This window comes from Lampetra planeri, chromosome 8 (genome assembly GCF_965212315.1).
Source record: "Lampetra planeri chromosome 8, kcLamPlan1.2.h2, whole genome shotgun sequence".
NCBI lineage: Eukaryota > Metazoa > Chordata > Hyperoartia > Petromyzontiformes > Petromyzontidae > Lampetra > Lampetra planeri.
In genome coordinates, this window is record NC_136114.1 from 8,585,685 (window position 1) to 8,600,921 (window position 15,237).

The 15,237-nt window shown below is 41.8% G+C and overlaps 1 protein-coding gene across 2 annotated transcripts in view; it reads left to right on the forward strand.

The window, feature by feature from the left end:
- The first annotated feature begins 248 nt into the window (after window positions 1–248).
- Window positions 249–15,237, forward strand: part of LOC144720275 (mucin-5B-like) — a 28,232-nt gene continuing 13,243 nt past the window's right edge. The window contains exons 1-25 of one of the 2 annotated variants that reach the window (XM_078596896.1): window positions 249–375; window positions 2,292–2,336; window positions 3,254–3,482; window positions 3,765–3,879; window positions 3,996–4,080; window positions 4,243–4,331; window positions 4,549–4,750; window positions 5,068–5,190; window positions 6,079–6,196; window positions 6,384–6,522; window positions 7,236–7,331; window positions 7,696–7,768; window positions 7,868–8,005; window positions 8,134–8,298; window positions 8,759–8,850; window positions 9,286–9,409; window positions 10,026–10,278; window positions 11,633–11,673; window positions 11,997–12,097; window positions 12,801–12,952; window positions 13,529–13,670; window positions 13,757–13,867; window positions 13,955–14,146; window positions 14,458–14,697; window positions 14,983–15,139. In XM_078596896.1, coding sequence (XP_078453022.1) covers window positions 333–375; window positions 2,292–2,336; window positions 3,254–3,482; window positions 3,765–3,879; window positions 3,996–4,080; window positions 4,243–4,331; window positions 4,549–4,750; window positions 5,068–5,190; window positions 6,079–6,196; window positions 6,384–6,522; window positions 7,236–7,331; window positions 7,696–7,768; window positions 7,868–8,005; window positions 8,134–8,298; window positions 8,759–8,850; window positions 9,286–9,409; window positions 10,026–10,278; window positions 11,633–11,673; window positions 11,997–12,097; window positions 12,801–12,952; window positions 13,529–13,670; window positions 13,757–13,867; window positions 13,955–14,146; window positions 14,458–14,697; window positions 14,983–15,139 — 3,265 coding nt within the window. In that variant the 5' untranslated portion in view covers window positions 249–332. Of the gene's footprint in view, window positions 376–2,288; window positions 2,337–3,253; window positions 3,483–3,764; window positions 3,880–3,995; window positions 4,081–4,242; window positions 4,332–4,548; window positions 4,751–5,067; window positions 5,191–6,078; window positions 6,197–6,383; window positions 6,523–7,235; window positions 7,332–7,695; window positions 7,769–7,867; window positions 8,006–8,133; window positions 8,299–8,758; window positions 8,851–9,285; window positions 9,410–10,025; window positions 10,279–11,632; window positions 11,674–11,996; window positions 12,098–12,800; window positions 12,953–13,528; window positions 13,671–13,756; window positions 13,868–13,954; window positions 14,147–14,457; window positions 14,698–14,982; window positions 15,140–15,237 lie in introns of both variants that reach the window. The other variant, XM_078596895.1, reaches the window with a different exon arrangement.

A 15,237-nucleotide genomic window follows, 5' to 3' on the forward strand; every position in this document is an offset into this window, starting at 1 on the left:
CAGTAAAAATGCAACATTGGCAAGTGGTGGGATCCATTGGGCCAATATTGATTGAACTTTAGCCCAACGTTCCATGTTTACTGTATAGTGTACCCACTACCACTCCTCCATGAATGAATGTAAACGAGACTAATTTACATGACAGTAGGGCATGCGAAAAACGTGCAAGCCAATGGACAATTGTATTATAAATGTTATTGATAAGGCGCAAGGTAATTTCACTCCCAGGCACTGGTCTAATTGGTAATTGGCAATCAGCACGCAAGCCTTTAATATAAATAGGTATGGCATAAGCGTGGACATCGTATCCCGTCCCCTGAATTGTGGATACGATGAAGGCTGTTTGGTCAGGGCTGTGTGGCCTGTTTTGCGCAGGTAAGCGAAAGTGTAGTAGTTTATGTAAATAAGTGTTTAAGTTGCAATGCCGCTTTTTCAACATTTATTAAGTTTTTTTATGTACGGAGTTGCAAAAGAGACTACCAGCTATGGAACCTAAAATGTGGTAAAGTTATTATTTTAAAACTAATGCAAGTAGTTTTATTTCATGTATTTTGAAAAGCCATAACCTATAGCAGTTTTTTTTTTATATAACGTACTTCTCATTCATTCCTAATAGTTATTGTACTATATAGATCGTGGTAGGTGGGCAATAGATTGCAGCCAAATCCCTAGTTCTGTTTTTGTACTGTGCTCTTTGCCTTGACCAACACGTGTTTTGGTTTTTGAAATTGCCAAGCAACATGCAGAGTTTGGGAAGAACTTCCTCCAATAGCCGAATGCTGAAAAGGATTGCTGCACCTATGATACAATGTAAAGCATAAGTTTGGGTAATACGAGCCACGCAACGGAGTTGGATCTATGGCCAACATCATTTTGTAATGCTTGCCATTGCAGTGTTCTCTGCACATTTTTTTTTAATGTTGTACTCGGATTTGTGTTTAATGTAGACTTGTACATTGGGCTCATAGTTGGTGGGTGTTTCATGGCGCATAATTGATATGTTACCATATTCACAAGTCGTCTTTTATATGTAGGCATTTGTAACCAATATTATCCATTGAAATAGGTTTTATTTATTTGGTTTGATCGCGTAAATGCTCTGGTGCGGCCGAAATCGTAAAATAGACAGCTTACTGAAAGAATGCACATTGATGCCTATGAGAGGCTCGCCATAACCCCGCACAGAAATGCCCTCAAGACGCTCCTACACTGGGCTAATAAAGATGGTGATGGTCTGATAAGTTTAAATTCAATCAATTTTTAAAACGGCACTAATTGAACAGTTACAATGATGCACTGAATGCCAAAATCCAATAACACGAGAGTTGAAACTGACCAAGTAACTAAAACTCTTGATACCATACATTGCGGAAGTAACTGAAACTAGCCTATATGGCACTGTACATAAAATACAAACTAATTTGGTACTAAAGATTTATTACAGAAGGTGTATACCGCATTGCTGCACTTGTGGCAAATTCTATGTTGGGCACACAGGACGAATGATCGGCACGCGACTAAAATAACACCAGTAATGTTTAAATACTCCCAAATACAACTGTTGGCAGTGGTGGAACACGCGTGCCAAAAAAGACACTCAATTGATTTTGCTAATGTTAAAGTTCTGAAACTATTTAACTCGCCAAGACTAATTAGAGAATATATCTAAATTAAGATACATTGTTTCACCGTTTGGCTAGCTACAGGATTGGTGCTGCTTGGAAGCGAATCCTGAATGGTTTAAATGCATGCCTAAAATACAGGTCGCCATAACTTAATGGGAATTGCCTATACACCGACAATAACAGGTACTGCTATTGTTGCACGCAAACGATAGGAGGTACAAGAACAATGAGTTGTACCATATGGATGGCCATTGTACTGTATATGCATGCCTTAATCCCCCCACCTCTTGGCACGTGACCGTCAACATTAGATGTTTCCACAAATCTGGCTGTTGCCTGATGCTAGTTGTAATTACTGGCGACACGTCGTACTCTGTGAATGTTGTCATTTTGCGCTCCAACAGTGCTGTACTAGTAACATTGCCGTGTTCTGTTCACGTGGCAAACCTTACTAATTGGCTGTCGGGTGGTGGTGGATTTGACGCGTGTGTGTGCTCTAACACACTCTTGTGGATCTGCGTTTTTTTATTTGTACTTTTAAGTCTCACTGCATTGCTACAGTGAAAGAATAATTGTCTTAGTTTCACATGGCTGAAAATTATCTCTTTGTGGATTCCATTTTTTATAGTGTAATTCTAAAGTACTTTTATTTGTGTAACCCAGTAGCGCTCGTGATCACTTCAAAGCCCCCTGACCCTATGCTTCCTAGTGGTGAGTCTTGCACATTACATGCAATGCCAAGATTTGTTTGCACGAATTGACCAAGTTTCAAGATGCTGCTCGCCAAAGCTGCTGCTGCTGCCAAACCTTATCTGCATTTACTAGATCCTGTTGTGCACTTGACACCAACCTCAAATTTTCCATTCAGCTGGCTACTATCTCTTTGCTGCTCTTTTCTTCATTGGGGTGGCACCTATTGCTACCCTGCCTGCTGTCCTAGATGCCACAACCATCCCAACTCTTCCTAAATGCATCAAAGCCATGTAACAATTGTTTTTATAACTTGCTGTTTCATTTTATTGATGTCCTCGACATGCACCTAGTCGTACGTTGCTTTATTTAATATTCTGATTTTTTTTGTCAAATCCTTTTTAAGGTTTAACAATTAATTTGAAATAACCACATTGAACTAGCCCATTGCCTAGAACAGGGGTCGGCAACCAAAATAACAAGAAGAGTCGTTTCTTTCCAATTCGGTACAAAATTCAGTATTTCAAGAGCCGCAATGCATCTATGTACATATACTGTACATACGTACATATCGTCAAGAAGCAGCCCGTAAAGAGCCGCATGTGGCTCCGGAGCCGTAGGTTGCCGACCCCTGGCCTAGAATAACCTGTAACAACGTTTGATGTACAACATGGTGACAAGGTTAAGGGTGGCCATCTCTTAATCGGTCTTGCCTTTTCATCCCTATCCCGACTAACGAATAAGTGATCGTTTCAGAAAATGAATAATTTATTGACAGGATTGACTCGTGCAGGGCAGTCTCAACCAATGACAATTTTGCCCAATTCGGTAATTTTCGCTACAAAAGTGAAGGGAAAGCTATGGCTAAATTGGGATCTGATTGGAATTTTAAAAAACTTTCAGATTTGCTGTACCATACCACGCATGTCTGGTTTCAGTGGGTGTGTGCAGCACGTGGGGTGATGGCTTTGTGAAGACCTTTGATGGCTCCTTCTTTCAACTGAAATCCAACTGCTCTTATACGTTTGCCCGGGATTGCCGGTCACCATTCCAGGAGTTCAACGTCGTGGTAACGCGCGTCAATGGGGCCTACCTTAGCATTTTGATCCAAACCGAATCTGATGTGGTAAAGATATCTGATGGAATCTTATCGCTTGGACAACAAAGGTGAGGAGGGGAAGTTGAAACCTTGAATGATACAGACTTAAGGTTGCTGGGCTCAGGCTGCCAACAGCAAAGTATGCATTTTGGTGTAATTGTCCTGCATAAAACATCGTGCGATCTTTTAGTCTTGTAACTATCCTGTAACTTTGTTCCTTTTTAACTCCATTTTTGTAATGTTTGTGCTTGCATGTATATTTTCCTGATTAGAGGAATTCGAACCATGCAGCGCCATACACATGTACTTGAGTTTTAAAATTTTTCCATATCGGTGTTATACTTTGCCAGTGTGGTGGTGCCATACAGCAACACTCGGCTACACATCACTCGGTTTGGGATGGGACTCAAGATCACCCTACGCAATCCTGGTATAAAGATTATCTGGGCCCAAGACGTCTTGTTGGTATGTGGTGGTTTTGTGACTGTTCTGAAACGCCTTTTTTAAGTGGCACCCCTGGCATTCGTTTTCACGATCTTTTGCTCCATTTCTGTTGTGAACTGACCGACCATGTGCCTTAGGTGGTGGTTGGCAGAGGTGCTCGTGATGGCATGTGTGGACTTTGCGGAAACTTTGATGGTCAAAAAGAGCTGAGTGCTAATTATGGTAATATTCAAATATCCAATTTCATATCTACTGCACATAATGGCCCTTTCATGTTTGAACACTGAACTTGCACCTGGAAGTAGCTGTCGGCTGTGGTTAATCCACTGCATGGCTAATGTATACTGAAGGTTTACAGTGCAAATGCAATGCTTCTGTGTGCAGAGAATATGGACTTGCTGGCATACACGTACCCACAGAGACTGAATCAGGAGTGTGAGATGAAGAGTGGCCCAGTGTGTTCCGAACCTTGGGTAAGTCGGCAAGCTTACCCTGACCCCCCCCAAATTGGGAGAAATTACATATTGGTGGCTTTTAATCATACAGCATGGAAATTGGGTGAACCTATTGTACTTTGTAATGCAACAATCTTTTCAAACAAGGTTTTGCTTTAACTTTTTGTCCTATGGACCGTTTTGAATGGAAGATTATTTAGAGTACTCCCTTTGATCTTCCCTTTGCCTCCCAAAGATGGGGCGCACCTGCAGTTTGGCAATACAGCGCATGGGTCCATGTGATGTGCCTGCATCTGGCTTCGTGGCTATGTGCATGCACGAGCAGTGTCATTGCGAAAACCAAACCATGTGTGGCTGCCCCTCGCTCACCGCCTTCTCACTCGAGTGTATCATCGGAGGTGCCACTTTGGCCTCCTGGCGCACGTCGAACCTCTGTGGTACGTAAACGTTCCTGGGGGGGGGGGGGGGGGGTGGGGGGAGTCTATAGTGCCTTCAGATAAATAACCAGTGAGAAATGCAAATGATGTATTAGTATTATTCACCCCCCACGCTAAGTCATGAGCATATTTAACCTCCTTTTGAATACAAATACGTCATGTTATATGTATCATGTCTCAACTTTGGCCTATTCAAATGTAATGCTGCAAGTGCGAACCTTGACATGAATCCTGTAAAACCTGTATAGCATTCTGGTTTTGACATGCCATCTGCTGCTTATGACTAATGCACACTGCCTTGTCTTTTGTGCCCAAAGCTCCCCAGGATTGTCCTGGTGACCTTGTATACGAGGAGTGTGGCTCCACCTGCCCACAGACCTGTGCCAACCCCTTCCAGCCCATGTGCCAGGGTTGTGTACCTGGCTGTTTTTGTCCACCTGGTGAGCCATGAGCCTGCAATATTAAAATTATGATTCGATATTTTTTTTACAGTGAACCGCATGTGGTTGGGTTATGGTAGACATTGGCATCTTTCTCCATTTGCTATACTGTTTCAAATGCTTGCTGGTAGCAAAACTTTTCTAATATTCGTTTTATGTTAAAGAGCTGATAAAACGAACATCTCCTTTCTGTATGGTGTTATACTTTAATTGCTGTTTAACTTTATTTATAAGGATGTATCCATGAATAGTGGTTTGTTTTTGGTTGCATACAAATGGCTTAACTTTTAGTTTTTCCAAATGTCAACACTTTTCTGTTCAACCATGTAAAATCAAAAGTCTGATCTTTAACCACACCCTTTTATTAAATTCCCTTGCCACCTGGTTTGCAACAAGACGGTGAGCGCCTTCCCTGGTCGGATATGGATCCTTTTTAAATCCTTTATTAATTTTGCTTGCGCGCTTACGACCGTGCAAATCTTTCAGTCGTTTTTTAACCAACTTCCCGTGATCCAATCGAGCTGACATTTTGCACAGACTCGTTGTGCGTCACAATTTATTTTCGTGAAAAAATGTTTCCGTAACTTTACACTTTTTAGGAAATTTATTTCATATTTAATTACCAATTGCTTAATGGTGGCAGGCAATCATCTGACCCATAGGTGGCAGACATCTCAAGCCAGAGGACGAGAGGACTCTAGCCGCCACACATATAGGATTTATACTGAAAAAACTTTGTTTTTACGGGTTAATTCTTAGCTGCTCAACTGCAACCTAAAATCTTCCCATGTCTCCATGGACTGCTTATTCTTTTAGCGTCTTAATTCACTGTTTGGTGTCCTAATGGTGACATGTTACAAACGCTTTAAACCTCTCCTTATTTTGCAGGCTCTGTGCTAAACGTGAGCAATGGGACTACCTGCGTGTTGCTGAGCGAGTGCAACTGCACTCTGAATGGAGACGCGTACAGCCCTGGTGCCATTTCTCAACAGGGTTGTCGAAGCTGGTGCGTTTTTAACATCCTTTTTCGTGCCTTTTGTGTGGTATACTACACCTAGTTTTTAAACCAAGCACTTGCTGACAGGGAAAACGTTCAGTATCTTAATTAGTCTAGCGTTTTGTAAACCTAATGAGATGGAATACACTATGCCAACACTTTGTTTAAACAAAACTCATGTCAATTCTTATTGCAGTGTGTGCAAGGCTGGTCAATGGAGCTGCAATGCCGTGCCATGTGCTGATGGTTGCTCCCTGGAGGGTGGCTCCAACTTCATCACGTTTGACCACAAGTCTTTCAGCTTCAATGGAAACTGCTATTACTACCTTTCCATGGTACTGTTGTTTGTTGCACGAATTCTTGCTGTCGAGCATTTGCACAAGGGTTGGCAAGAACAATCCTTTTCTAAAATAACAATTCCACGTGCTCATTCAAAATAAACGCCTTCAGTTTGCACCAGCCTAAATTGACTTCCTAGGCAGTTGCTGTGGAAAAGTTGTTGCTTATCTAATCTGAAATTGTAAAGTTTCCACCAAGTAAAACTTGAATTGTTTGGCATTTGTTAAGGTCCTAGATATTTTATGCGACTGCAGTGTCTACTAAAATAATACATTTGTGCAAGTTTAGTGTTGGATAAAAACATATATATCCAACATTGAGTTGTGGGAAAATAATTGACTTCCTCCAGTAACGAGCATGCCAAGTCCTCCATCTTGCACATGGGAACTTTTAAATTCGTTAAATGGTCTGTTATGTGCCCCTTTTGCTTATAAATAGTATAGCTAAGACTTCTCACAACGGTTGTTTCGCCTAAATCTTCCTTCGTATGCTCACACGCCTCCCTCACCTTGGTGATCAAGAATATTGTTATAACAAGCCGACCTAATTCAGCTTGTGAAATTTCCAGCAGCTTCCTAAATCCTTTGTAATATGAGCTTTGAATTGTGTTCTTGCCATAGGCCAAAATATGCTGCTAATTCTTAATGACATGCCTGTCCATAGTGACCATTTTGCAGTGATGCAAGCACTTGCACATTTGCCTTGCCAGAGCGCTGATTGGGTAATTGAAGTTCTACTCCGACCATGTTCATCATTTCCAGTTGAAAGAGCTTGCTTAAAGAGCATAACTCTGACGTCTCAATCGGTATGTACAACATGCTACACCGTTTAAAAGTATTCGTGTTGCCTAAATAACAGGACGTTTAAGGCATGCAGGAATGCCAATAGCTTGCAGTGGCCACCTGCTGGTCTGGTTGAAAGACTTCAACAAAGGCTTGCTAATGGCACCTACTATTTAAAATCAAATTTGAACTGTTTATGGTTTAAATCTTCTCATGGTTCTCCATAATGGCGAATTCAAACAATCGATAGCTTTTTTTTTAAATGGTCGTCTACGTGCTTTCACGTTTTGGTTGCATGCCCTTAATACGGCATGGACTATCAACCAGACGGCAACTGCATTTTCACCTCCTATGACTATGAAACTAATGTTGTTTTTTCATTACCAGATATCTTATGAATTCAAAAGCAATGGTGACATCCTGTCCTCTAAAATGATTGTCCCGCTGCCTCACGAGTCCGGTAAATGAAAAGGCTATACCAGTGAACTATGGTTCTTTGCATCTTTTTGGCTCTTTGGAAATTTGTAATGTTGTGCTAATGTTTATTCCAATGTTGCAGGCAAAATCACCATTTATAAGACTTCTTCAATGTTCCTACAAGTGTTCACGTCATTTGGCCTGAAAATGCAGGTGCAGATCTCTCCCAGCATGCAAGTGTATATCACACTGCCTGAAGCATTTAGGGGCCAGACAAAAGGTAATCTTGTGCATGTCTTTCACAAATGTAAGAATGCTTCTTGAAACAATATTAACATAAATTACACCTGGATAAAACTTACCATGTTTTAATTATCTGACCTACCATCTGCACCAAATGTGTAACAGGGCTGTGTGGAAACTTCAATGGAGTTGCTACGGATGACTTCATGTCCAGCCAGGGGCTGGTGGAAGGCACAGCTGTTGTGTTTGCCAATTCCTGGAAGGCAAGCTCCGATTGTGAGGACATTGATACAATGGTTCAAGATCCATGCCTACTCAACATGGCCATAGGTAGTTCACGCTTTTCAATTCCTTCCTGTTTTGTATGGCTGTGAAAGAAATACTCTAGCGTTCATTAATAGGAGGACCACGTATTATTGAAGATGTAATGTGCATAACCTTGGTATAATAATGGTGCCTTAGAATTGGGCGTTTTTGGCTTTAAAATGAACTGGCCAAACTTAGACCCCCCCCCCCCCCCCCCCCCCCCCCCCCCCCAAGGCTTGGATACAAACCCAGGGCAAATAGGCATTTGCATGATGCACCATTTTTTACCCGGATGTCCATCGGTTTCTCAAATGGTTAATTGCAGAGTTCCAAAATCTGCCTTAATTTTCCTAAACCTTTATGTAAAAAAAAAAATATATATATATATATAGACAAATGGTTTCAGTGTTTGCTTTGTGTACCACCTATAGTAACCATCCTTAATTTTAAGGAAATCAAGCCTTTGCACATTTTATTTCACCAGCGGAAAGCGCCGAGCACAAATGTTCCTTTTTACGAGCACCTGGAATCTTTGCCGAGTGCCATGACCTGCTAGACCCCTACAGATACTACAAGGTAATACTCTTTTTTTAAATGACCTTCATTTTAAAAAAATTGCATGCGCTTATTATTTGAAACTAATACATACCTTTGCTTTAAATGGTGGCAATCCAGAAGTTTCTGGCAAGCTTCATCTTCAGGTTAATGTCTCAAAATACACATAGTGGTCCTGGCTCTAAAGATCCATAATTTCATCTCCATACCGTGGCGATTTGTAATGGGTAAATTTTTCAAATCCTCTTGTCCACCTATTTCATAAATTAGTACAATGGGTTCAATTCATTGAGGAATAGTCTCGCCTTGCATGTCTGGCCATTGGAGAAATTGGACTGACTCACTGCCTGAGAAAGGGGCTCTACTGCTTCTGGAAGGCCCCCTTCTCTCTGCAATAGCATGGGCAAGTACAGTAATTGCATGATTGCAGCTTTATGTCCTTTACCGTGTGGTCAGAGGTGCATATCAGATGCGTGCAGCTGCCCAGCAGGCCACGATTGTGTGACTGAGACTCAGTTTGCCTACGCCCGTGCCTGTGCATCCAAAGGCCGTGTGCTGCGTGGATGGAGGGAAGCCACTGGTAATGCTGTACTCAAAACTACCATTTGGGGGGTCAAAGAATATTGCTTCCAATTAAAAAAGTCTGGAATGTTGGGGGTAGATGAAGGGTTCTACAATAGACGAGCTCTCAACCTAATTGCATGGGCAGTTGCCCACCATTTTCTATTTCATTTGAAATGAATAGTATTCTGCTTGGTGTAACCTCCAATTATTTGAAAATGCTTGAATTGACTTTATGGTGACTAGCAGAACATACACTAACAATCAGGCCTTAATATTGCCACGAGCACACTTTGGTAAGACCCAGGATTTTGCATTGATTTTGAGATGCCGCATTCTGAGCCAGTCCATGCAGTTCCTGAATCTTTAGTCTCCATTCTAATGCAATGCATATATTCACATTTTGAATTGGCGTTATCCTGGCAATTCTAAGGGTTCCAACAATAGCGTTTTTACACTTCCCTGTTAAGGTCGGTAACGATCGGCAGGCCAGTTGTATTCCATATTTTTATTGGCAAGTCTGCTATGAATTTGGCAATTCCTCCAATTTACATAAAAAAAAAAATATCATGACTTGCCTGCTTTTATTTGACGTTTAAACGGCTAATAGAATGACTGACTTTTTTTTCTTTCAGATTCACTGGTGGGATGTCTACAGAACCAGTTGTTTAGTTATGCCGGTGATGGCTGTAAACGAACATGCCGCTCTCTGAGCAACCAAGATGTGCCATGCACCGTGACTGATGTGCCTGTGGAAGGTTGCCAGTGCCCTAGGGGGCTGTATGCGGACGACCAAGGGAAATGTATTTCTGTGGCTAGCTGTCCCTGTTTCCTGAATGGCGAGAAGATTCAACCAGGTGCATTTGTCTACATAAATGGTCTTTCTTGGTACGTACAAAGCTTAACCATTGTCCCACTGTCGACGGCCATAATGTTCTTGCCCTGCACCAAATGAAGCATGCACTTTCAGTTTGATTTTAATGATTTAAAGATCTGAACCAATATTTGGAAGGACTGCAGTGCCTATGGCATGGGAATGAGTGGCATCTTATGGGAAGGCAGACCCGTAATGGTTGGTTGAATCCCAGCAAGACCTTTTCAAAATGGGCCTCAAGTTTAAAGTGTATTTTTCAATGGTATACGACCCAAGTATTCTGCTGCCAGAGATTAGCATTTTTCTACCGTCACAATTAGGCGTTTTTTAATGGTTTGGCTTGAGGCACTTGTACAGACTTCTCCCAAGATGTCACATGGTTATAGCAGCTAAATGCATCATAAGTATAATGGCCTTTCGGCAGCGACTCTGCAATGTCCTGTAAATGGTCAGTAATGCCTAGTTTAACGTGGTTTTCTTCCACGTTAAGAGTAATTGCTGTACTGAATCATATTTGCACTATCAACTGCCTGTAGTCCCATGCTGGTACAATTTGGAGAAAGTTACACCGCTACTCTATAATTCTGGATTCTTTATCCTTGCTGCTCTACGACGCAGCTCATGTAGTTGGGCAAAAACTCCATGCATTTATGTAAATGTATGCAAAAACGCATACATTTACCATCGTCAAAGAGCTTGACCTTTTTGTACTGTACATTGTGGCTTTAAAAATGTTCTCGGTAGACATCTTTAAATTGATACAATTGCTTGTAACGTTGCTTTCACCTTGCGTCCATGTCCTTCATGAAAATTAGCTTGTGTACGTAATAGGCGGTGTTCAATTTGTACATTTCAGAAATTTAGCAAACAATTAAGGTCTAAAATGCTTCCTGTGTGAGGTGCACTGGTGTCGGTACCACGTAACTATCCTTTACTCGAACAGCCCTGCTTGTAATGCAGTCTATTTGTTTATATTCTGGATGTGCCGTGGAATATTCCATTTTCTATTGTCACACCCCTTTAGTGACTATTGGGCATCACTTCAAGGGGAAACGCCATTTTAAGCTTTGCCCTCCAGGGTTCATAACTCCGATTTTGGGTGGCTGGATTTAATTCCTAAGATACATATGCCAAGAACATTATTAATCTGAATCGTCTACAAATTGTCATGGGCGTACATTAAGATTGCCATAACATCCTGCAAGCAAACCTAGCTATGGCCTGCAATACGTCAATGTGAATTGGCACAGGCAATACACTTGTACTGTTTGCTGGAGAATGTGTCGCTGCCATTTTTATGTGGGTTATAATTTGACGTTGATGCAAATGTTAATTTATATGCTTAACCTAAGCATTCCTCCATTTCAGTTATTGTAAGAATGGAGTACTGCGCTGCCAAGATTACCCAGGTATGGGCTATCGTAAGTCTTACCAGAAGTGTGCAGCATTTTGCAGCCCTTCAATAATTTGTAGATTAACAAAGGCTCTTCAAGCCATTTTGAGGCTTTCAACCTGAGGGGCGTTTCCCACAACCCCAGTGTTAATTGTTGGCTGTTGAAATAGACTTTTGTATTACCTTGCGTTTTTTATAAATACGAACGCTTTCATGTTAATTGGTTTTTGCTCCCCTTTTTCATGGAGTGAGAATACAATAATATGGGCTCATGATTTGCTGCCATTTGCTTTTTCATGATCAAATGCATGGCGTTTTAATTCTCCTTTTTCTCAACAGAATGTAATCCCCCAATGGTTTATACCGACTGCATCAACGGCCAGAATGGTGTTTATGGGAAGGCTTGTGAGAGAACCTGCGAGTTGCAGCAACCCCCATGTGTAAGTCTGTGCCCAAATTATTCATTTGTGGCCTAGAAGTAGTCTGCTTATTAGAACAGTTGGTTTAATTTGGCTGCCCTTGTTACTACTGCAGGTGTTTTTAACCATACAAATAGGTGCCTCATCTTTAAGTGGCCATTTAAATAGACTTTTTACACATGCGCAAAAACCTACCTTCAGACCTTTGCCAGCTTTTTGGCTAGTATGGCACTGCAACATCTCTCCTGCAAAGACTTGATTCTGAAGACCTGAACAGAAGGTGCAGTCTTTTGTGGGAGGCACGCAAATCTACATTTTAAAGGCTGTCACCAAGGGTTGTTGCCATGAGGGGCCCCTGGCCACAAGTTACCCAGTGCTGTTGTCGGCACTTTGTTCCCAGGTATTCATTTTAAGCCTTCAATCTCGAGGCATATATATTAGGTGACCATTCCCCTGCAGATTATAGCCCAGCAACTGGGTTGCAGAATTTTGCAATGCATAAGCTCTGCCATTTTTGTGCCCAAATATTAAATTCAGTAGTGACCTAACCTTCTGGACTTTCTTAATCATGGCCATTTTGGACCTACCTTAGTAGTGGTGTCATTTGACTGGTATGGAAAGACCACCGATATCTTGAACAAGAATTCACTTTCGTATAAAAGCTAGTATAGTTGAAGTGCTGAATATCAAACCCGATTTTTGTTGTTTGCATGCCCATGTCCAGCTCGGCGTACGGTGCTATCCAGGCTGCGTTTGTCCAAAGGACCTTGTGAGGAATCGCAATGGCACCTGTGTCCTACCTCGTTTTTGCCCGTGCCAGCACAATGGCATTACGTATGCACCTGGGGATTCGATCCAAGTTGATTGCAACCAATGGTAAGATTATTCATGGGTTTGACAATGGGACTAAAAGCCACGAGATGGTTTGCATGCTTGACATTCTTGGCAAAATGAGCTGTATTAAGGACAAATTCACCTCGGGTTTTAAAGTTGTTGAATGAGCATTTTGCCTTATAAGTTTTGTGGATACCTCACCCAATAGTGACCAAGTTTGGTTGCCTAGTCTACAACAAGATAATTCTTTAGGTTTGGAATATTTGTAATGGTGCAAGCCTTATTTAAATGCACCAGTTTTTCCTTGGTGCACTTGGAAATTCCAACCCTTTTAACCTTTACTCATAAAACCACAATGCATCTTGGAAAATGCCTGCCTAAAAATGGGCACCTGGCTATTGTGTACATGCCAAGCCTGTTTGGTAATCTAATGGATGAATTCGCCCAGGTTATTAACTTTGGCCGAGGTAGATAATGGCAACTATCCTGTAGAATTCTCCAGTTCCCAAATGCTAAACCTCCAATGAACAATGCAGGCTTCTCCCTTTTGACTTGGGTGGGCATTTGTGAGTAATGATTGTTCATACTACATAATGCTTTGTTCCATTTGCATTTCAGCAACTGTTCCAATGGTTTCTGGAACTGCACCAAGAACTACTGTGCAGCTGTCTGCAAGACATTTGGAAATGGCCATTACACCACATTTGATGGAAAGAGTTTCTTGTTTAATGGATACTCCTGTGAATACGTAGTGGCGCAGGTATGTAACTTTAGTCTCCCTTTATGATGAGACCCACAAATCTTTTATATTTATTTAACATGTTTACATCAATTTTTGTTTCTTAGGACTACTGTAGCACCAGTCCACAAAATGGAACGTTCCAAATCACCATGAAGAACGTACTATGCCGCAGTACCTTGTCCACTTGCTCCAAATCCATAAGATTCTTCCTGCAGGCAAGCCCTGTGCACTCTTAATTCAAATCGCATTAAAGTTGCCTAATTCTTGCTTCTGAAATTTATAATGTGGTTTTCTATTCCCAGGACCAAGAAATAAAATTGGCAGATGGGACCTATTCATTCTCTCCCAGGTCCAGTACCAGGAGTATTAGCAGCACACACAGATTTAGGGTGTATTCTGTTGGGCTATACCTAATTGTCGATGCTTCAAATGGAATAAAACTAGTATGGGACCGCAAGACAACCCTGTTCATCAAGGTCACTCCAGACAGGAAGGTGAGCCATAAATATTTATTTAATTACCAACTCTTTTCTCCATTTCTGTATATGCCTCCATTTTAGGAAGATGGTCTTCACGATGCCCTTTCTCTTGCAATTGAGACATGCACTCATTTGTAACTTGAGCATACAAATACAGTAGTTACACATGCACCTCCGGCTTATTATACGTCCGTACAAGAAGCTTAGTTGCTGTGCACGTTGTGTCCAAGAATGTGCTGCTAACACATACACTGACAAATTCTTGTCATGGGTCTGCTGGGATTTTGTCACTGTAGTCTAATGTGACGAAATTGATCTCTTCCTAGGATGAGCTGTGTGGCCTTTGTGGAAAGTACAACGGAGATGTGTCTGACGACTTCACCATGCGGGACCACTCTGTGTCGGCTAATGCGCTTCAGTTTGGGAATAGCTGGAAGGCCGACGAGACGTGCTCGAATATGGTCGAGGAAGTCCCTCCTTGTGTGCTAAACTTTAATCGTAAGGCGTCTGCCGAACAGCAGTGCAGCCTCCTCAGCAGTGGGGTATTTGCATCATGCCACGGAGAGGTACGCTTTATTTGCCACTCGCTGATTGCGGCGTGGTTGCTTGACTTGTGCAATTTCTGAGTTTGGAGGGTGAAGTGAATTATACCTAATACCAATTTATTCTTTGAAACATTGGTTGTATTCCTCTGCAGCCTTTGTCCCCATAAATGCAATTGTGTACGCCTAAAGTTGACTTGAATTTTTGCTAATATAAACTAGATGACCTTTTACACAAGCACCTTGCAAAGTGAAATGTTTACCTCGTTAATGTCTGCCTTTCATGCCACCCTTGTGGGGGTGCGGAAGGTGGACTACATGCCATACTACGAGGCCTGTGTACGTGACTCGTGTGCATGTAACACTGGCTTGGAGTGTGACCTCTTCTGCACTGTAGTGGCTGCCTATGCAGAGGCATGCAATGAGGTTGGCCTGTGCATCCATTGGAGGACCCCGGACTTATGCCGTGAGTGACGCCTGAAAAATACATGCACGACCTAGAATCTCCATTTTGTCACTCAAATGTGCCTCCATGTGGTGCGTTTTTCCTGCTTGGACAAAGTT